At 36.2% G+C, this 23171-nt stretch overlaps 1 protein-coding gene across 1 annotated transcript in view; it reads right to left on the bottom strand.

Annotated features, from left to right (window-relative positions):
• Nucleotides 1-9806: 9806 nt before the first annotated feature.
• adamts9 (ADAM metallopeptidase with thrombospondin type 1 motif, 9) overlaps nt 9807-23171 on the bottom strand; it is a 31570-nt gene continuing 18205 nt past the window's right edge. The window contains exons 17-28 of the mRNA XM_016232948.1: nt 22295-22461; nt 22017-22146; nt 21659-21785; nt 20312-20522; nt 20027-20188; nt 19719-19880; nt 17816-17932; nt 16188-16295; nt 15909-16076; nt 14930-15205; nt 11043-11204; nt 9807-10207 (exon numbers count right to left, since the gene is read on the bottom strand). Coding sequence (XP_016088434.1) covers nt 10019-10207; nt 11043-11204; nt 14930-15205; nt 15909-16076; nt 16188-16295; nt 17816-17932; nt 19719-19880; nt 20027-20188; nt 20312-20522; nt 21659-21785; nt 22017-22146; nt 22295-22461 — 1979 coding nt within the window. The 3' untranslated portion in view covers nt 9807-10018. The remainder of the gene's footprint in view (nt 10208-11042; nt 11205-14929; nt 15206-15908; nt 16077-16187; nt 16296-17815; nt 17933-19718; nt 19881-20026; nt 20189-20311; nt 20523-21658; nt 21786-22016; nt 22147-22294; nt 22462-23171) is intronic.

The following is a 23171-nucleotide window of genomic DNA, read 5'->3' on the forward strand; positions in this document are numbered from 1 at the left end:
ATTTATAATTTCCTTCAGTTTAATTTAAATGTGCAATTAAAATAAATAAAAAATAAATTTATATTTTAAAGTTTAGAATTAGACAGCCTTGCGTTGTGTAGACAATTGCATAGTGAAAATTACCCCAACGCACCACCTAGTGTCCAACCTACTCTAGTACTATTATAACCTGTTTAAATATGAACAAGGGATTTACAACATTAAAGAAATCCTTTATTTATTACATGTACATGAAAACTCTAAAAGATTGGACACAACTATGGGACACAGTCGTGCAGCAGCAAGCAACAGTGAAAGAAACCTCAAGGTTGTAGATGTGTGAAATTGCATAGGGCCCCATTCCTGTATTTTGCCTGGGGCCCCCAAATCACTAAATCCGCCCAGAACGTCCAGATGGCCAGTCCGCCCCTGGGTGCAGGTCACTAAGGTGCCTGTTATAATGTTATGATGGAGGCTCTGGACTCTGAGCATAACTTGTTTTTCTATAACAAACTATAAAATAAGGAATACTGCTGTAAAAAAGCACCTTATTTGTTTAAAGTGTTTGCAAACCAAATGTTATTGCACCTTTGTTCATATAGCAGTACTTTTTTAAAAAAAAGTGCACAATACACTACTTTTGAATGCATTATTGAATTTTGTGCATAATGCGATTAATCGCAGACAGATTAAAACATTAGCTGGACTGGTTTTCAAATTCATTATTATTTCTATGCAAATTTGAACACCAGGCATTGGGGATAACTGCCAACAAAAAGTTAGCTTGGCTTCCAGGCTCCTGCATTGTATTCAAGAAGGAGCCTGACTGAAGTCTTTTATATTGTGTGTTTGGTAAGGGGGAGAAAAGGGGTGAAGGCCCTTAAGAGAAATGGACAGATAGAAAAGGGACTGAAGAAATAAAAAGACTGAAATTGGAAAAAATGGCACATTTTCTCTAAAGTTCATTAAATGGACAGAAATGGACTAACCACACATTTTCAAAACTGTAAAAAACAGTGTATTTATAACAGTGTTAAAATTCCTTAAACAACAGATTTTAGTGATTAAACTTTATGAAGAACATGATACAAGCCTACAAAAGTATAAAAGGCTGTCTAATGCTAACAAGCAAGTAAAAAAAAAACAGAACTAAATCAAATTTATAATGTATGCCCAAAATGTAAAAAAAAAATTAAAATAAATACGGACTAAGAAATATGACAAAAAAATGTTTAATCGTAGCCCAGCACTAATATATATATATATATATATATATGTGTATATATATATACACACTATCATTAAGGTAAAATTGAGTAAATGTCTGAAAAAAATGTCAAGTGTCAAGTAAATGTCTGAAATTTATTTTATGTTCCACAGAAGAAAGAACAACCCTATGGGTCTGGAGCAAAATGAGGGTGATTAAATTATGACAGATTTTTAATTTTTGGATGAACTATCCCTTTAAAGAAACAAAAAACATACAGAACCGAGGACACTAAAAAGTAGGCGGTCACTATTGTGCTCTATTACAATTTGCCCGTATAATCTCAGATGTTTGAGATTACATTCTTACCTACATTCTTATGGTCATGCACACTCATTTCATTCTCACTCTTTCTCACATATTCACCTCTTGCCAGTCCTCTTTGCCCCATCTGTAGTGGGAGACACAATCAGTGACCCGACAAGGCTGGGTAGAGGGTGAACAAATGAGACGAGAACATTTAGACTCCGTCTTGCGCTCGTCACCACTGACACAAGAAACCTCACGATGCTGCAGGCCATTTCCACACGATGATGAACACTACGGAGAATGACACAGGTGGGTTAATGGAACTCATCAATTCTACATTTCTGTTATCTGTTTACATACTGTAACAGCCTTAACAAATCGCAGCTGTCCTCTAGTTTGTTCAGATAGTAATTACTTCCATTGAATGTCATAAATCAAAATGTGATGACAGGTATGGGTGGGATTACAATGAAGAGAATACCCAGTCTGTTGAGAGGTTTGCACAATCCTGCTCTGTTAAAACTCAGAAGAGTGCTGCTGTACCTGAATGTATGTTTTTCAGCTGAGGCAACTGGAAAACCAAGAATGAGGTAAAAGTTGAACTAATGTCTGTATCATGCATATTCTATTGTGTTTTACAGACAACGTTTTGTAAATGTGACACGTCTAGGTGGGTTGAATGCCATCCAAATGCAGGCAAAAGGTAAAAGAGAGTCTTCCATAAATATAGCCAACTAGTATTTTTGGCAAACAAATCCTGCCAGTTTACTTTAACTTTCATTTTACCGTATCATCAAGTCTGCTTGTGGTTAACACAGAAGATGAAGTTTAAAATTTAGCCAAAATATCGGTGAAATTTAATGAAATGAAACTGATAATTACATAAGATGGAATTGGGCTCTCCATTCATTTACATGAGTTTAAATATTGGTCGTAGTGTGTAGATCATGCTGGGTCATTTGTTCATGTGTATTTGGTTGTTGATTGGAAAGGTTGTTGCATTGCATAATATCAAGAATATTTTAAGATAACAAGCAGAGATCTTCCGTGTATGGGAGTAATTTTCATAAAAAATAGAGATTTTGAGTGCTACTATGTATCCCATTGGGAAATATATTAAAACTGTGAGTGGACTCTGAGCACATCTCACACAGAACAATATTCATTTTAAATTGCTTGTTAAATATATTATTTTGGTTTTGGTGGAGCAGTATTCGAATGAGCAAATGAATAAGTATGCATGAATGAGTGAAGTAAAGAATAAATGTGGGCTTTTAATAGTTTTCTAACTCTGTGAAATTGGGACATGCTGTGCAATACAAATACATATACTTTTCTGCATATCTGCTTTCCTTCTCTCAATTATTTACTACACAGTCTGCTCCTGTAAATATCCAAATCTTGATGCTGCTGATGATCTTGAATATAGATTTACTCTACCGTTCAAAAGTTTGGTTTTAGTAAGCTTTCTTTAAAGAAATGAATACTTTTATTCAGCAAGGCAATGCATTATATTGATCAGAAGTGACAGGTAAGACTTTTACATTCTTACAAAACATCTCTGTTTCAAATAAAACAAAAATGTTTGTATTGAACTTTTTTTTAAATTAAAGAATCTTGAAAAAAAAGTATGATGGTTTACACAAAAACATTAAGTCTTCAGCATTCATATTAATATATTAATTATAAGTATGAATATTATATCAATATTAATATATAATAATATATTTAAAGATGTATTAGTAAATTAATATAATTTTTTTAAACATGTTATTTTTAATATATTATCAGTATAACTGATAATAATAATAATAATAATAATAATAATAATAAATGTTTCTTTGAGCACCAAAACAGCATATTAGAATGATTAATGGCTTTGTAATGGCTGCTGAAAATTCATCTTTAAATTTACATTGCAGTACTTGTATCCTCTCCCACAGGACGAGCACTGCAAGAAGGGGAAAAAATGCTACAGTGAAATCCAACTGCTTGATAAACACAAGCCTAATTAGTGTGTCATTTGTGGTGATTATGTTTGATTATGTCCAAATATGTGAATTTATGGTTATGTCAAAGTAAACAAAAGAATAGATCAATCCTGTGGTAATCATTGTAATTACGTTCAAATGTATTACAATTTTGACAGTACATCATGTTATGTGGAGAATTAGTATATGGACATTTACAGGATAAGATACCAACAACATAATATATTATATACAATGGGAGCAGCATAAAAAATAATTTGTTTTACCTCAAATATTACTTGCAGTATAAAAAGGGGAAAGAAAGTGTCTCTGAATCATAATGAATGGCCATCGCTACATCTGGTTTCTGAGCCGAAGAAACAGTGACATATTTTCTGGCACCAGTGGATGAATAGAAAAGAGAGAGAGGCTTCCCTGGACCCCAGGAAAGGAGAGGAATGGATAATCAAAGGGCCCGGAGAAGGAGGATGGATATGATGCGACAAGTCTGAAGTTGAACGAGTCCATTCCCAGCATGCATTCATGAAATTCAGGAACTAAGAGAACAGAAACTCCCCAATTGGATAATGCGTTCCCAGGGATACTTTTTCAAGCAAGTCAGTATGTCACAGTAGTATTTAAGGTGATGAAATTTATTTTGAAAATGGAACAAAAAAGGTCTTGGGCAATCGGTTTAACATTCATATATATATTGCTTTTACAAATATTTACAGTACCAAAATATATACAATTGGTTCAAATGAATACATATTATACAAAATGCAATACCAACAACATGGACAGCTGCAGCAAAATAACTAAATGAAAAAGTCACAAAAAATAATACAAAAGTACACATTTATCGTTAAAGCAAAAACTGCATGTACCATTGTTATAATGATCCACTTTAATAATTCATCCAAAGCCCTAGATATTGATTCATAATAAATCACACACTTGCTTACTCTGCCTCAGAATGTTACAGTGTGTGTGTGTTTATGTGTAATATATATATTCTTTTATGAATTCTATGCAGTTACAAGTATAAAAGATGCATACTTTTAGTTTAATGTGAGTGTGTGAAGGTCTTTTTAGTTGATATGAAACATCAGTAAACTTACATTTACTAAATTGTATCACACTCTTGGTGGTAATTTCTGTCATCAGATCTAAAGCATTTAAAATGGATGTTATTTTAATTATTGACATTTGAAATGGTTTTTACATACAGCAATAATGTGTGTGTGAATATTTAGGGGCCATATCAATCATTTAGTTTATATATGGTGAGACATTTATTTCAGTCGCAGTTAAGGTGAGGAAAGCTGTCATACTGTTGTTCATAATTTATGTACACTCTTAAAAATAAAGGTGCTTCAAAAGGTTCTTCAAGCGATGCCATAGAAGAAACATTCAGTCATAGGTTCTTTAAAGAACCATCTCTTTATTACCTTTTTATAATCTCAAGAACCTTTTTTCGCCACAAAGAACCTTTTGTGAAACAGAAAGGTTCTTCAGATGTTAAAGGTTCTTTATGGAACCATTTAGACAAAAAGGTTCTTCTATGGCATCGTGAAGCACCTTTATTTTTAAGAGTGTACCTTGTTAAACGAATGCACCACTGATTTAAATAGCACAAATTACCAACTTTTCCACTCAAAAGGATTCCAATGCAGGGTCCTTTACTTAAAAATTCCCTTCATCTAAAAACCACCCACAATCTTGAAATGCACAAGCTTTGCTTCCCAGAGTGAACTATTTCCAAATTTCATCAAATTGACAATGGAAAACTAAAATACAAATGATAAATGTATATATGAGATTTTTTGTCAAAAATGAACAAAACATCTCTGTATATTTGTGATGCTAATAAAACATGTTCAAAACAAATATTCCAATTCATGACATCTGAATGCATCTGAATGGGGGGAGGGGCTTTTTGAACTATGCAAAATTGCTTTGTTCTTCTTTCAAATTATTGCCACAAATGATCAGTCCAGGCATAGCAATGTACTTGGCCACGTGCAATGTACTTGGCTACATTCCAACGTTAGAACTTCCAAGTATCAAACTGCACACAGATATCCAAGCCGCAGAGGCCTCCATGCTATGTGGGGCCATTGCTCTTGCCGTTCATTTTTCCTATAAGAATAAAACTCCTTCTGAGAAGTGCGTCCATTCTGATTAGATGAGCTGGGAAGGCCGGTAAAGACCTTCCCACAGATCAAAGGCCCCCCCATGCTCTTGCCATTGTTGTTTTGATGTATGCTCATTCAGTTGACTGTGACCATAACATGGCCATCAGGGCTGGTTAATATCTTGTACCGTCCAAAAGGAAACAGACAGCGGTAGTAGACTTCTTCTACAGGTACTGAGATGAGTGAGCACCAAAAAAGACCCCCATTTAAGGATAATTAAAACAGGTAATACAGATGTTCAATACTCAGATGAGAAATTAAAAAAAGCAGCAGGATAACACAAAAAAACCATACAGAATTAGAAGTTTGACACAAAGAAACAACAGATATTAAGTTCAGTGATTTTGTACCTTCTTTGATTCATTACATATTCAGAAAATATGCTTAATCGGCAGATTAAAATGCTGTCTTTAAAAAAAAAAAGGTTCTGAACACCTTCAGAATAATACAAGACTCAACATTCAAAGCCATTTTCTTTCCTAGATAACTAATTCACAAATCTACTAGTATTATTAATTACAAAAATTTGCCTAGTTTTCCAAACCACATCAATAATAATAAGAAGAAGAAAAAGAAAAAGAATAACTTGTTGTTTAATTTGACCATCATCATTAACAGGTTCAAACAAATATGGACAAACATATGGCAGCAGAAATAAATACAAATACATACAATAACATACAGAAATGTTCATGTACACACCTTCATTAATACTGCCATTTGATTTAAACCGCTTAATTTTCAGTCTGGTTACATTAACAGACCATGTCATGAAAGAGAATAGCACCATAGACACTATAGCACCATGACAACTTTGGAAAAAAAAGAATTGTATAAATACAATGCTGTGAGAAAATAAGTACACCCCATGAAAAGAGTCGTTTTTAGGACAGATATTGGATTACATTACATCAATGTTAATAGACAAATTACAATTGAATAAATCCTACTTAGAATGGACATTTTATAATTATTTGTGCCATTTCTTGTGCTGGGAAACTTTTTTACATCACTGTATGATTCTTTAAATATATACTACTATATCCATGAGAGATTAGAGATCAATGTATGTGGTAGGGGTGCAACGGATGATGCACGGTTCGGCACGTATGTGATTCGCGGATTAACTATTAAGTTTAACCATCATAGAGTGAAAGTTTATCATTTGCACATGTTTTGTCTTGCCAGCTTACACATTCAAGCAGTTTTAACTTGAGCGCTGTTTTCTGTGCGCTCGGCCGCTGCCACACACACGCGGAGAGAGAGAGACACGGCGTGAACACCGAATTGATTCCTCTTTTACATACACACAAAGTTATGTTAAAATACCCGTTTTGGCAAGTATTCTAGTAAACACAGTCGGTTATGTCTTAAGTGAACGTAAACAGCTGAGAAAGAAACCGGATGTGTGTCAGTATTAGGTCCGTGCATTTGGTCTTAAAGAGACAGCAGCCAGCAGTTTCTGTCTGCTAATCAAATAACACCACAGCTCTAACAAAGATTAATCTGTATTTAACTTGTGCAGTGAGTACTATTTTATTTCATAATTTTTTTTGCTGATCCAAAAAATGATCCGATCCGTGACTCAAAATCCGTAATATGATCCGAACCGTGAGTTTTGTGATCCGTTGCACCGCTAGTATGTGGGACTCTTCATTGAGAATGAGGTAGACACAAGTAGCTGGCCAACAAGCAAAACAAAAAAAACTGGCCTTCCCTGGGTCTGAGGGAAATACAATAAGAAATTTTACACACTAGACTAGAACATGGTTTTTGTTGCTTTAGACACAAAATTTAAACAATACTGATCTTGTAAATAAACTAGAAAAATATTACAATTGCAGAACAAATCAACAGACATAAAATGACACACAAGTACATTTGATTTCAGTTTACGTCACAACTTTTTGTATTTACTTAAAAATGTACTGTACTTCTGTAAGTTACCTTAAATATAAAAAAATATAGCAACTATACACAGATTGTCACATAAAGTCTCCCTTGTACTGAAAAAGCACCATCATAAATTTGAAAAAGGTCAATGACTAGCTGAGTTCATGTGAGATATAGTTGAAAAAAAAAAATCATGAGAAACTAATTATGAAGAGCGATAGAAAAACACAGGGAGATAGTTTCAATATAATAAAGTAAACTGCCTGTGGCCAGATGTTTCAGCTCTAAAGTGGAGCAAGTATTGCTGCCCATGTATTCAAAATACTATATTATATACAAGCCACAACAAAGGGCATCACAATGATTTGTATTTATCCAAAGTACAGTTGCGTTGGGCAAAAGAAACCTAACATAGAAAATTAAATAGGGAAAAAATCTAACAAACACATCGGCCAAAGAGATGCTCACTTTTTCAGTCAGGAAATAAAACTCTAAAACAATATTTGACTGCATGTTTGGTGGATCTTTAAGTGCAACCGAAACTCGCTGATAAGCAGAAAACGTTAAAACCAACTATTTGCTTACTCAAAAATCAAACCATCTGAGTTTCAGTTTGTTTTTTTTCATGTCTTGAGTGTAAAGAAACATTGGCATGTTGTGAGAATGAGAACTTATGAAGGGAGAAAGTTAAAATAGTTACGAGGGTACCGAGCTCTGTTGGTCTGTGCTCCAGTCAGGGTTAATAGAGCAGGACTGAGTATTGCACCGTTCTCGGTCGGGTGGTTTGTCAAGAATTTCACAGCTCAGATCGTTAAAGTGCTCCCCGTTGGGCCGCTGACAAGCGACCAACCGGGTCTTTATCCCTCCTCCGCAGGATTTTGAACACCTGTATGATTCTTTAAATATATACTACTATATCCATGAGAGATTAGAGATCAATGTATGTGGTAGGGGTGCAACGGATGATGCACGGTTCGGCACGTATGTGATTCGCGGATTAACTATTAAGTTTAACCATCATAGAGTGAAAGTTTATCATTTGCACATGTTTTGTCTTGCCAGCTTACACATTCAAGCAGTTTTAACTTGAGCGCTGTTTTCTGTGCGCTCGGCCGCTGCCACACACACGCGGAGAGAGAGAGACACGGCGTGAACACCGAATTGATTCCTCTTTTACATACACACAAAGTTATGTTAAAATACCCGTTTTGGCAAGTATTCTAGTAAACACAGTCGGTTATGTCTTAAGTGAACGTAAACAGCTGAGAAAGAAACCGGATGTGTGTCAGTATTAGGTCCGTGCATTTGGTCTTAAAGAGACAGCAGCCAGCAGTTTCTGTCTGCTAATCAAATAACACCACAGCTCTAACAAAGATTAATCTGTATTTAACTTGTGCAGTGAGTACTATTTTATTTCATAATTTTTTTTGCTGATCCAAAAAATGATCCGATCCGTGACTCAAAATCCGTAATATGATCCGAACCGTGAGTTTTGTGATCCGTTGCACCGCTAGTATGTGGGACTCTTCATTGAGAATGAGGTAGACACAAGTAGCTGGCCAACAAGCAAAACAAAAAAAACTGGCCTTCCCTGGGTCTGAGGGAAATACAATAAGAAATTTTACACACTAGACTAGAACATGGTTTTTGTTGCTTTAGACACAAAATTTAAACAATACTGATCTTGTAAATAAACTAGAAAAATATTACAATTGCAGAACAAATCAACAGACATAAAATGACACACAAGTACATTTGATTTCAGTTTACGTCACAACTTTTTGTATTTACTTAAAAATGTACTGTACTTCTGTAAGTTACCTTAAATATAAAAAAATATAGCAACTATACACAGATTGTCACATAAAGTCTCCCTTGTACTGAAAAAGCACCATCATAAATTTGAAAAAGGTCAATGACTAGCTGAGTTCATGTGAGATATAGTTGAAAAAAAAAAATCATGAGAAACTAATTATGAAGAGCGATAGAAAAACACAGGGAGATAGTTTCAATATAATAAAGTAAACTGCCTGTGGCCAGATGTTTCAGCTCTAAAGTGGAGCAAGTATTGCTGCCCATGTATTCAAAATACTATATTATATACAAGCCACAACAAAGGGCATCACAATGATTTGTATTTATCCAAAGTACAGTTGCGTTGGGCAAAAGAAACCTAACATAGAAAATTAAATAGGGAAAAAATCTAACAAACACATCGGCCAAAGAGATGCTCACTCTTTCAGTCAGGAAATAAAACTCTAAAACAATATTTGACTGCATGTTTGGTGGATCTTTAAGTGCAACCGAAACTCGCTGATAAGCAGAAAACGTTAAAACCAACTATTTGCTTACTCAAAAATCAAACCATCTGAGTTTCAGTTTGTTTTTTTCATGTCTTGAGTGTAAAGAAACATTGGCATGTTGTGAGAATGAGAACTTATGAAGGGAGAAAGTTAAAATAGTTACGAGAGTACCGAGCTCTGTTGGTCTGTGCTCCAGTCAGGGTTAATAGAGCAGGACTGAGTATTGCACCGTTCTCGGTCGGGTGGTTTGTCAAGAATTTCACAGCTCAGATCGTTAAAGTGCTCCCCGTTGGGCCGCTGACAAGCGACCAACCGGGTCTTTATCCCTCCTCCGCAGGATTTTGAACACTAGGGAGGCAGAAGCAGAGTATTGGTGAAAGAAAAGAAAGAGTGAAAGTCTTGTTTCATTAACAGATATCATTTTGGACAGTTTGGACCACATATGTAATGTCACAGCACTGTCCTGAGTAAGGACACTTCTAAAGATTCGTTCAAATAGACAAAATAAGATATTTTGGTCTATCCTACTCAAATCCTTTGAAACCAATTTTATATTATAATAAATATATATATATATAAATGTACAAATCAGATACAAAACACATTTGAATGAGGTTGTAAATGTGATAAAAAATGTAAAAGTGTGATTAAAATGGAAATTGTGTAATGTGACCAAAACCTTAATCTTACTTAGTTAATGGATAGCATCTACATACATACACCAATTCAAACTTTGGGGTCGATACATTTTCTTTATTCTATATATATACATTTTAAAATGTAATTTATGGCATTGCTAAATTATCCCAGTCTTCAATATCACACGATCCTTTATAATCATTATAATATGCTGATTTGGTGCTCAAGAGACATTTCTTATTATTATCAATGTTAAAAGCAGTTGTGCTGTTTAATATTTTTGTGGAATTTATTTTCAGGAATTTTTAATGAATAGAAAGTTCAAAAGAACATATTTGAAATAGAAATCTTTTGTAACATTATGAATGTCTTTTCTGTCACTTTTAAACATTTTAATGTGTCCTTTCTAAATAAAATATTAAAATATTAATTTCTTGAAACAAATCTTACTGACCCCAAACTTTTCAACAGTAGTATATATATATACATATTTGATTAAATACAATAAAATTAATTCAATTCAATTCAATTCAGAGTATCTTACCTCACCCCAGCTGCCATAGAACCACTGAGGGCAGGGGCCGGACTCACAGGAGCGCTGCTCTATGGGTTGAGTGCTTTCATCACAGCTGTTGGCAGGGTTGCCGTTCTCATCCTGACACACCACCACACGCCTCTGGAATCCTCCAGCACAGGTACTTGAACACTGAGAGATGTGAAAGAGAAACAGAAGCTACATAATGAGAGAAGGGCCACACACAATCACAAACACTAGCAAGCACATTCTCAATGGACCAATTTCACATCCCATTAGTCTTGACAGAAAATATTCGTCAATACATAAACATTGACCAACACTGACAACTTTGATGGAAAAGATTATGACTGGGAATCAAGCAGCAGGTTTTTCCATTTTTTTGAAAATGATATTTTGTTTTATGCACTTATGGCTAAAATACTCTTGTCTCTTGATGGTATGGCAAAAGAAATAATGTTTTAGATAAGTTCTGAACAGTCTGAATTAAATGTGATGAGAGAAACACAGAACGGCAAAAACAATACATAAATAATAATTAAAAGTGTCTTTATGTTGTTTTGAATTCACTACCATATAAACTACCATTCAAAATTTGTGGTCGGAAAGATTTATTAAATGTTTTTGTAATAAGTCTCTTATGCTCACTAAGGAAAAACTGTATTATTGTGAAATATTATTAAAAGGTAAAATATAATTTGAATATATTTAAAAATGTAATTTATTCCTGTGATGTAGAGCTGAATTTTCAGCAACCATTACACCAGTCTTCAGTGCAGTGTTAATTTCGGTATGAATTGCGAGTCCGAGTCGAGTCTCAAGTCATTTAATGGCTCGCTAAAAAATCCCATTCAGAATCCTCATGTATTAAAATCTTCTTATTTACGAAGCTATTTTATAGGCTATAGACAAAATATATGATCTATGATCTGCTTTTTTTTTTTTTAAGATGTAAGGTTAATGTACATCCAGCCTGATACTTATATGTTTTAATCCATTACCATGTTCAAAACAGTTTTTCTGTAATCAAATTCTATGATAAGAGTCCTATCTACCATGACACATAAGGAAATATGTGACAAAAACCATACAAATAAATTATTTATTTTTGATATAAGTCAGGGGTATACAATTAAAGTTCCAATAGGTGCGGCCTCTATATTTTCTTCCAAGCAGAGGTCCAGACAAAAAAATAATAATTACACGCAATGTATTTTTACATTTAGATACATGCGAGGCCATGTGACAACAAAACAAATACTGTTTCTGTTCAGGCTTTTCCTCCTGAAATCTATACTATTTTAATATTTTACTTAAAGGCATTATCTACTAAAAATGTCTACAATAATCAAAACGTTCTCATCTTGAGCAGAAAAGAAAGATTACCAGCAGTTTCAAAATTTAAGTTCTATCCTAGCCATCTAACAACAATTTCCCAATTTTAATTACATGATTATTTTTAAATGTTCTTAGCCTACAGATTAATCATGCTAAATGTAGATCAGAAACGTCTTGCCACATCTGGTTTGAACAGGTTATGGATAGATAAATAGATAGTAAGAAAAATAACTATATTTGCAGCATTGTTTTTTTTCTGCTGTGTTTTAGTGAAAGTAATCTATAATTTTGCTGCTCTCCGTGTTTCTGTTGTTGTTAAAATAACCGTGTCATCCGCGCTGGGGTGCGTCCGGAGAGAGAGAAAGTGCATGGAGCTGAAAGGGCTTGAATAAAGCGCGTTTGGCTTTATAATAATAATAATAATAATAATTCATTACATTTATATAGCGCTTTTCTAGGCACTCAAAGCGCTTTAAATTTTCAGGGGGGATCTCCTCATCCACCACCAGTGTGCAGCATCCACCTGGATGATGCGACGGCAGCCATAGTGCGCCAGAACGCCCACCACACACCAGCTTATTGGTGGAGAGGAGACAGAGTGATGAAGCCAATAAGCTTTAGATAAAAATACTAGAGTAGCCTATAGCGCTGAAAGATATCTACCATAAACGACCCTGAGCGCTTGTCATGTGATCCGCTCTGCTGTTTTGACACGCTGGTCACTTAAAATAGTGCTGCTGTTACGGCTCACAGTCCGGATGGATGCTGGGGTGCGGATGCGGTCTGCCTTTTGAATATCAGTTATATAAATATTAAAGGGGTCATATGATGCGATTTCAATTTTTCCTTTCTCTTTGGAGTGTTACAAGCTCTTGGTGCATAAAGAAGATCTGTAAAGTTGCAAAGACTAAAGTCTCAAATCCAAAGAGATATTCTTTATAAAAGTTAAGAGTCAGCCACACCTACCTAAAACGGTTCATTCTAACACGCCCCCACATACCTACGTCACAAAAATGCGACTCGAGTCCGAGTCACTAACTCGTATGTTTTAATCCATTACCATGTTCAAAACAGTTTTTCTGTAATCAAATTCTATGATAAGAGTCCTATCTACCATGACACATAAGGAAATATGTGACAAAAACCATACAAATAAATTATTTATTTTTGATATAAGTCAGGGGTATACAATTAAAGTTCCAATAGGTGCGGCCTCTATATTTTCTTCCAAGCAGAGGTCCAGACAAAAAAATAATAATTACACGCAATGTATTTTTACATTTAGATACATGCGAGGCCATGTGACAACAAAACAAATACTGTTTCTGTTCAGGCTTTTCCTCCTGAAATCTATACTATTTTAATATTTTACTTAAAGGCATTATCTACTAAAAATGTCTACAATAATCAAAACGTTCTCATCTTGAGCAGAAAAGAAAGATTACCAGCAGTTTCAAAATTTAAGTTCTATCCTAGCCATCTAACAACAATTTCCCAATTTTAATTACATGATTATTTTTAAATGTTCTTAGCCTACAGATTAATCATGCTAAATGTAGATCAGAAACGTCTTGCCACATCTGGTTTGAACAGGTTATGGATAGATAAATAGATAGTAAGAAAAATAACTATATTTGCAGCATTGTTTTTTTTCTGCTGTGTTTTAGTGAAAGTAATCTATAATTTTGCTGCTCTCCGTGTTTCTGTTGTTGTTAAAATAACCGTGTCATCCGCGCTGGGGTGCGTCCGGAGAGAGAGAAAGTGCATGGAGCTGAAAGGGCTTGAATAAAGCGCGTTTGGCTTTATAATAATAATAATAATAATAATTCATTACATTTATATAGCGCTTTTCTAGGCACTCAAAGCGCTTTAAATTTTCAGGGGGGATCTCCTCATCCACCACCAGTGTGCAGCATCCACCTGGATGATGCGACGGCAGCCATAGTGCGCCAGAACGCCCACCACACACCAGCTTATTGGTGGAGAGGAGACAGAGTGATGAAGCCAATAAGCTTTAGATAAAAATACTAGAGTAGCCTATAGCGCTGAAAGATATCTACCATAAACGACCCTGAGCGCTTGTCATGTGATCCGCTCTGCTGTTTTGACACGCTGGTCACTTAAAATAGTGCTGCTGTTACGGCTCACAGTCCGGATGGATGCTGGGGTGCGGATGCGGTCTGCCTTTTGAATATCAGTTATATAAATATTAAAGGGGTCATATGATGCGATTTCAATTTTTCCTTTCTCTTTGGAGTGTTACAAGCTCTTGGTGCATAAAGAAGATCTGTAAAGTTGCAAAGACTAAAGTCTCAAATCCAAAGAGATATTCTTTATAAAAGTTAAGAGTCAGCCACACCTACCTAAAACGGTTCATTCTAACACGCCCCCACATACCTACGTCACAAAAATGCGACTCGAGTCCGAGTCACTAACTCGAGTGCCCATCTCTGCCATTCTGTTCCTGGGTTTGCAAAAGGTCTCTAACAGGACTAGATTTTGGAGTAAATCAAACATCATTGACATGCAGAGATATAATAATTTTTAAAGGTACTTACCGCCCCCCATGGTCCAGTCCTCCATTGATGAGACTGAAGTCTGCCAGTTCTGTTACGGTCAGTTCGTCCGACGGGAACCCTTTTTTTCCGAGAATCAGGGTTAGGTAAAAAGCCCCCGTGGTCGCTGGAGCGAGACGGACACTGGGGCATGGCACACTCCTGCTCTGTTGCTGGTTGATCATCTGGGTCACACTCACTCATATCCACAACTTGATCGCTGATGTTCATGCACACTACTTGCCTTGTAGTTGTACCCTGACCACAGGATACGGAGCACTGTAAATACAGACAGATACACACACCAAACACATAATTATACAGAAAACACACTGAACAATAACACCATATATTAAGATGATAACCTACCACACTTAATTTGAACCTTAAAATGACTGCCAATCTATGTATAGGCAGGATTTGTATTTTGATATGAACTATTACTTAAATTGAAAAAGAAAGTAAAAAAAAAAATAGTCCCCTTAGTTTAGCTTGCTTGACTTTTTCAGATATTTCAGATATTGGAAAGTCTCGATTTAAAAGCCTAAAGACAGGAGGACTTTGGCTAAAGCAATCCAGTTACTCCATAGTAATTCTTGTCTTCCTGTATAAATGTGACCAGTATGCACACCGAACCCCATCTGCACACAAAATCCACACAAAATGAACTCTCATCAGTTTCCAATTACAACTGAGCTCTAAACACCAGAATGAGAGCAGAATGAGAAAGGTCAATGGTCTATGATGTTAGACTGTAGAACAGCTGTGAATGAAAATACAAATACTTTCAGTGTTGAAAGAATGTTGGCTAACACAGTGGAATGTTAATATTGCACATACCTGTATACACTGAATAAATACAGTGGGGTCCAAAAAAAAAAGTAATCTAAACTTGAAAATAATAAAATATTTTAGCATTTTGAAATATGCATGCAAATAATCAGGACATTACATTAAAATAAAAAAGGTATATTCTATTTACCGCAGTCCATTCCAGAACCTTCCACTGTCCGCACGCCACTATGGAGCAAACCTCACTAGCAGGAGGTTTTGGAAGATGGGAGCAGGCTGATTCCTCTGCTACTCCACCATGCTGGTCACGGCAACTTACGTAGCGCATCCGGGTGCCCTTCCCACAGGTGGCACTGCACTATTGTAAAGAACAACTATTACTAACTAGGATATCTACAGAACCTACTACAGCGTCTAGCATAATAACTACTAATAATAATTCATATACATCACATTATCAAGAATGTACCTGTGTCCAAGATCCAAAGCGCCACTGTGTTTTATGACCAGGATATGATATCACTTTGGTCTCTGGGGCAAAAGGATGAGTGACAGGGCACTGCGAGAGTTCACAGTCCTATGGAAGGGAGGAAGTGGGGAAGGACAATCAATTTTCAGTAATGAAGATCCCTGCCTCTAGAGGTGAAGCTGGTAGGGCTTCATGGCTGGAGCCAGTGCGCTTGATTTATGCTTGACTGGCTGGAATCACTTGTTATGGGTCATTGCGCCTTATGGCAAATAGAGGATTTAAAACCAGGGGGCCTCCTGCTTTCTCGTTCTGTCTGCCATATCCCTCCTTTTGGTTCCTGACTCCCTCACACTCCCGCCTACCTCTACTTATCGTCTCTTGGTTTCTGCCTTCACCAATCATTTTACATGTCTCTCTGAAATACCTGACTCACATACCTACGTCACAAAAATGCGACTCGAGTCCGAGTCACTAACTCGAGTGCCCATCTCTGCCATTCTGTTCCTGGGTTTGCAAAAGGTCTCTAACAGGACTAGATTTTGGAGTAAATCAAACATCATTGACATGCAGAGATATAATAATTTTTAAAGGTACTTACCGCCCCCCATGGTCCAGTCCTCCATTGATGAGACTGAAGTCTGCCAGTTCTGTTACGGTCAGTTCGTCCGACGGGAACCCTTTTTTTCCGAGAATCAGGGTTAGGTAAAAAGCCCCCGTGGTCGCTGGAGCGAGACGGACACTGGGGCATGGCACACTCCTGCTCTGTTGCTGGTTGATCATCTGGGTCACACTCACTCATATCCACAACTTGATCGCTGATGTTCATGCACACTACTTGCCTTGTAGTTGTACCCTGACCACAGGATACGGAGCACTGTAAATACAGACAGATACACACACCAAACACATAATTATACAGAAAACACACTGAACAATAACACCATATATTAAGATGATAACCTACCACACTTAATTTGAACCTTAAAATGACTGCCAATCTATGTATAGGCAGGATTTGTATTTTGATATGAACTATTACTTAAATTGAAAAAGAAAGTAAAAAAAAAAATAGTCCCCTTAGTTTAGCTTGCTTGACTTTTTCAGATATTTCAGATATTGGAAAGTCTCGATTTAAAAGCCTAAAGACAGGAGGACTTTGGCTAAAGCAATCCAGTTACTCCATAGTAATTCTTGTCTTCCTGTATAAATGTGACCAGTATGCACACCGAACCCCATCTGCACACAAAATCCACACAAAATGAACTCTCATCAGTTTCCAATTACAACTGAGCTCTAAACACCAGAATGAGAGCAGAATGAGAAAGGTCAATGGTCTATGATGTTAGACTGTAGAACAGCTGTGAATGAAAATACAAATACTTTCAGTGTTGAAAGAATGTTGGCTAACACAGTGGAATGTTAATATTGCACATACCTGTATACACTGAATAAATACAGTGGGGTCCAAAAAAAAAAGTAATCTAAACTTGAAAATAATAAAATATTTTAGCATTTTGAAATATGCATGCAAATAATCAGGACATTACATTAAAATAAAAAAGGTATATTCTATTTACCGCAGTCCATTCCAGAACCTTCCACTGTCCGCACGCCACTATGGAGCAAACCTCACTAGCAGGAGGTTTTGGAAGATGGGAGCAGGCTGATTCCTCTGCTACTCCACCATGCTGGTCACGGCAACTTACGTAGCGCATCCGGGTGCCCTTCCCACAGGTGGCACTGCACTATTGTAAAGAACAACTATTACTAACTAGGATATCTACAGAACCTACTACAGCGTCTAGCATAATAACTACTAATAATAATTCATATACATCACATTATCAAGAATGTACCTGTGTCCAAGATCCAAAGCGCCACTGTGTTTTATGACCAGGATATGATATCACTTTGGTCTCTGGGGCAAAAGGATGAGTGACAGGGCACTGCGAGAGTTCACAGTCCTATGGAAGGGACACTGCCGGACCCGTTCCATATCTACTGCTGCTACACATGCACTGCTGGTGATGTGCGGCTACTGTACTGTACATTACACATCCAGTCTCCAATGCAATGACTGTAAAATATGCACAAATGAGTGAGAACTGACACTGAAGTCTGATGATGTTCCATACAAGCAAACTTAAACATGCATATTTCCTGCTTATAGCTGCCTATTCAGCGTATCCCGTAAAGGGAATCAGCGCACAATGTAACACGCAAGTTAAAGGTGCACACACACACGGTCCCACACAGTTTGACCAAAGTATTTCTTTAATCTTTACAGTTGTTAATGATTAAATGATTAATTATATATATATATATATATATATATATTCAGATAAATGAATCATTATTAAATAGATTTGTGTACCTATTTGGCCAATTCATTGAAGTAAACGGATTCAAAACACTGATTCACTCACAAAAATTACTTCACTAAAGTTATTTGTGAAGTTGTATCAATTGAAGATTGTACCAATTGTCATGACTTTTTCAGCTCTAAAAAAAAAAAAATTTAGATATTCCAAACCATTATTCCAAAATTATCCTATTAATGACCTGATGCAGCGTGTGTGTGTGTGTGTGTGTTTGCTCTTCCTTCAGACAAGGCCTTATTGACTGTAGGTCATAAATATGCTGGTTGGGAAACTTCCTTCCTGCCTTTCAGGCTATACATGCATGCACTTTCTTTTCTCTTTTCCAGTTTCTCATTCCAGTATGGTGTCACATTCTGCTCAACTGTATGATTGGCAATAGGCACAAAAAAAGACTATTATATTCAATACTCTGAAATTACTTGATTTTCTTTTCTTTTCTTTTCGACTAAATGTTGTTCTTTTTAACTTTCTGTTCATCTAAGAATCCTGAAAGAAAAAATAACAACAACCATGGTCTCCACAAAATATTCAAGCAACTGTTTTCAACGTTAATAATAATTATCATAATCATAAATGTTTCTTAAGCACGAAATCAGCATAGTAGAATGATTTCTGAAGGATCATGTGACACTGAAGTCTGGCGTAATGCTGCTGCAAATTCAGAGTTGCCATTATGAAACAAATGTAATTTTTAATTATATATATTAAAATAGAAAACAGTTGTAATACTTCTTCAGTATTCTCTGAGATGTTTCAGACTTTTCATGGCCTTGAATTCTGAAAAGCAAATGAAACACATTTTTAAACCTTTCAAGGATCCACAGACCTTATAAAACAGCATAGTTATGTTTATTTTTCACATGTGTTACACACCGGCACAAAAGTACCAAATGCTGTTCTTTGTCTGGTCCCTAACCTTGTTCAATTTTTGTGGTTGCTTTCCACCCACACTGCAGCTGTGATAATCTATTTACAATATCTATGACTGCACTGACTCCTGGAAATTACATTGCATTCATCACAATACACTTGAATTTCCATTTCACAGGCATAAGCATCAAATATACCTCATGTAATAGCTGACACACCTAAACATGAAGCATCAAAACAATGTTTTATTCACAGCAATGAAATAAATAGTTTCTCTCACCTGTCCCCAGGGTCCCACCTGCCAGGATGCACATTCTTGCTGTTGGCAGGCCTGTACCGACTCTGGTTTGGATGAGTCACATAAACGGTTATCCAAACGCTCTTCTCCAAACTGACACCAAGTCTGGCGGTGCTTATAGCCCTTGCCACATGTCACTAAACACTACAAAATGAATTCCAAATTAGCATTAGGATAAGTCGTGATGGACGACTACATTTTTACTCTGAAGGTTTAAGCATAGTCTGCATGAATTCAGATTAAATTTGATGCTGCCCATATTTTCAAGGGATGCTTTGGTCAGTGTTTACCTCAGACCAGTCTCCAGTTTTCCATTGAGGACACAGGAACTCATTACAAGGCTGGACTGTGAGCTTTTCTTGTGGGTTGCACTTGCTTTCGCCATCAGTTTCTGCTGACTTTCCACATACCGCACTCCTACGACGTGTTCCTCCTCCACAGCTCCTGGAGCACTAGATAACCAAGAAAAAAATACTCATGGTAAGTTATATGTCAAATATATACAGTCCACATTTTTACAAGTACATCAATATGTTCAACAAGAGCTGATTTGAGACCAATGAGGTTTTTCGCACCTCAGACCAGAGGGAGTACTCCCATCCACCAGGGTTGCAGTCTCCATGGCACACCTCCTTGTCTTCAGGCTTGTTCTGGCTGCTGCAATACCGGTCGTCAACCTTCTGGGTTTTCCCATCCAACCTGCTCTGTTTGATGCAGTAAATGTACAAAGTCCGGAAACCCAGACCACATATGGCTGTACACTCGCTTTTGCGAACAACCTGCCACCTGTAAATTGAAGAAATGCAACAAGGTTAAACACAATGTTGCATATATATATATATATATATAAAAAAAAAACTATCATTCAAAATTTTGGGTGAGATTGTTTAATGTTTTTTTAAAGAAGCCTGTTATGCTCACCAAGGCTGCATTTATTTGATCAAAAAATAAAATACAGTAAAAACTGTAATATTGCAAAATATTATTACTATTTCAAATAACTGTTTTCTATTTTTATATATTTTAAAGCGCCATTTATTCCTCTGAAGGCAAAGCTGAATCCACAGGAGCCATTACTTCAGTCTTCAGTGTCACTGATCCTTCAGAATTCATTTGAATATGCTGATTTGGTGCTTAAAAAACATATCTTAATGTTTTGCTGCTTAATATTTTTCTTTCATGATTCTTTAATTAATAGAAGATTTAAAAGAAGAGCATTTGTTAGAAATTGAAATCTTTTATAACATTATAAATGCCTTTACTGTCACTTTTGATCAATTTATTGTGCCTTTGCTGAATAAAAGTAATAATTGTGACTTGTGCTAGCAAAATGAGTCACAATGAGTAAATTTTCAAAAATGAGTTATTTTTATGTTCACATTATCCATTAAGAGACCTTGAGAATGATGTATGATTTGTTGACATCAGACGAAAAATGACTGAGGTACACCCGTTTGATGTTGATAGAGTCAGCAAAGTCAATTTTGAGAAAAATCGAGTTAAAGTTTTCTGAAGGTACCAAAGCAAAATCGCGCGCAGTCGGAAGTGCCTTTATGCGCACGCTTTGGATGAAAGTCAGCATGAGAAGCGAGCAGAGAAAAGGTACTCCTCTCAGAAAACCTACAAATAAAGGTAATTAAACATCTAAAATTATTATTTGGTGCATTGGGATTGCTAGACAAGGGCTTAACCTTGTTTTTTGTGAAAACCTCAAAATCTACTAAAATCAACATTTATCACTTTTTTTGCCTGTAGCTCAAAATTAGCCCGTGCGCATTCCGACTCATTTTGCCAGCACGGGTCACAATTTATTTCACACATACACACACACTCTCACTAACTCCAAACTGTTTGACATTAGTGTATATTTTGGTTAAACAAGACACTAAAAGTTTATAAAACTAGTCAATGTGGACATGTACCTGAGCTCACAGTCTGTGTTGCATGGCTCAGAGATCACAGCTGGTTTGGGAGAGCCATGGCACCGCTGATCAGACACAACCACTCGATCCGACTCACGACTGCACATGATCTTCCTCTTGCGCTCTCCTGATGCACATAACAAACAGCACAAGACATACACAAGTTCAAACACATGTTTGTGATCTAGACAAAGAACGAAAAAAGAAAGTTCCTCATTGCATTTTCCAAATTTCCAAGAAACACTGAACTGGATGACCCAGCCAGCATTCAACGTCTGGTTCAAGTTTACCAAATTCTAAACTGACATTTCTAGCAACTGTTTCACAAAACAATATGTGTTGCTTCTTTCACACCCACCTTGGCACAAAAGACTGCAATCCTGCCATGGGCCGTACGCATCCCAGAGAAACTGCTGAGGTTTGTCCTCTATCGGAATATTGTAGGAATACCTGACATCAGGGTTGTAGAGGTTACCTACGGATAGCACCTAGTTGGAAAAGATCACATATAGACCAAAAGTATGATGTTACAAAGAGTTCAAAAATGATTGACACGTTCTTAAAATGTGAAGTTGTACTATTTCACAATGTAAGACAACATAAAATTTTAAATTGAATTCACTGAAGCCATATTACCTGGATAATAATCTCCTCTTCTATGCGGTCAGTGCAGTTGATTCTCTCAACAACATGGTCAGAGCCGCTGTATTCAATAACAGCATTCCCTACTCTGACTTCCCCTTTAAACATACTGACCACAAAATCTCCATTGAGTAAATATTCTCCACGGCCGTTGGACAAGGCTGCAAAACAAAAATGAAACAACATGCATGCTTTATTTTCTTTATATTCAAGCACAAAAAGCAAATATATATTCAGGCATGTGACAGGATCAACAATCGAATAGCATTAGCATCCATTTGTTTTAAACACAAATTTGATTCACTACAAGACCTGCCTGACCTAAGGAATAAAACATTTTCATTTACAGTCAGATTTAGCAACGGTCAAGGCAGATTAGGCTAATCGGGGTAAAGAAATCCAGTCTTGCTCTACTGAAGTCAGTATGCTTCAAATATGCACACTAATGTGATTATGTAGCTAATTTCCTGAGTTACTTTCCTCCCTACTTTACACCGGCCAACCCTTGTTTCTCATACATAAACACACACATATAAGCCAAATACACATAGGCATGCACAGATATCAATAAACACACAAGCACAGCTCAGTAATCTGCTGAAAACAGCACACGTTTCCTTAGGTTTGTAGAGTTCAGAAGCATTAATACAAAAATGTCTATGAAAACTCTTGCAAAAGCCTCTTGAAAAGCTTGCAGTAAATCTTGACATCGGTTTACTTATGGCACATCAAAGCAAATACATAGGATTCATTTTAAAATAGGATTGTTCATAATCAGTATGCATATCAATTCATCATTTGACAATTGTCATGTAATGATGCGTAAATCATCAGCACAAACTGAACTCTAACATGCTCTATAGACTCCTGA

The sequence above is a fragment of the Sinocyclocheilus grahami genome, unplaced genomic scaffold (assembly GCF_001515645.1).
Source record: "Sinocyclocheilus grahami isolate Dianchi unplaced genomic scaffold, SAMN03320097.WGS_v1.1 scaffold2.1, whole genome shotgun sequence".
Classification (NCBI taxonomy): Eukaryota; Metazoa; Chordata; class Actinopteri; order Cypriniformes; family Cyprinidae; genus Sinocyclocheilus; species Sinocyclocheilus grahami.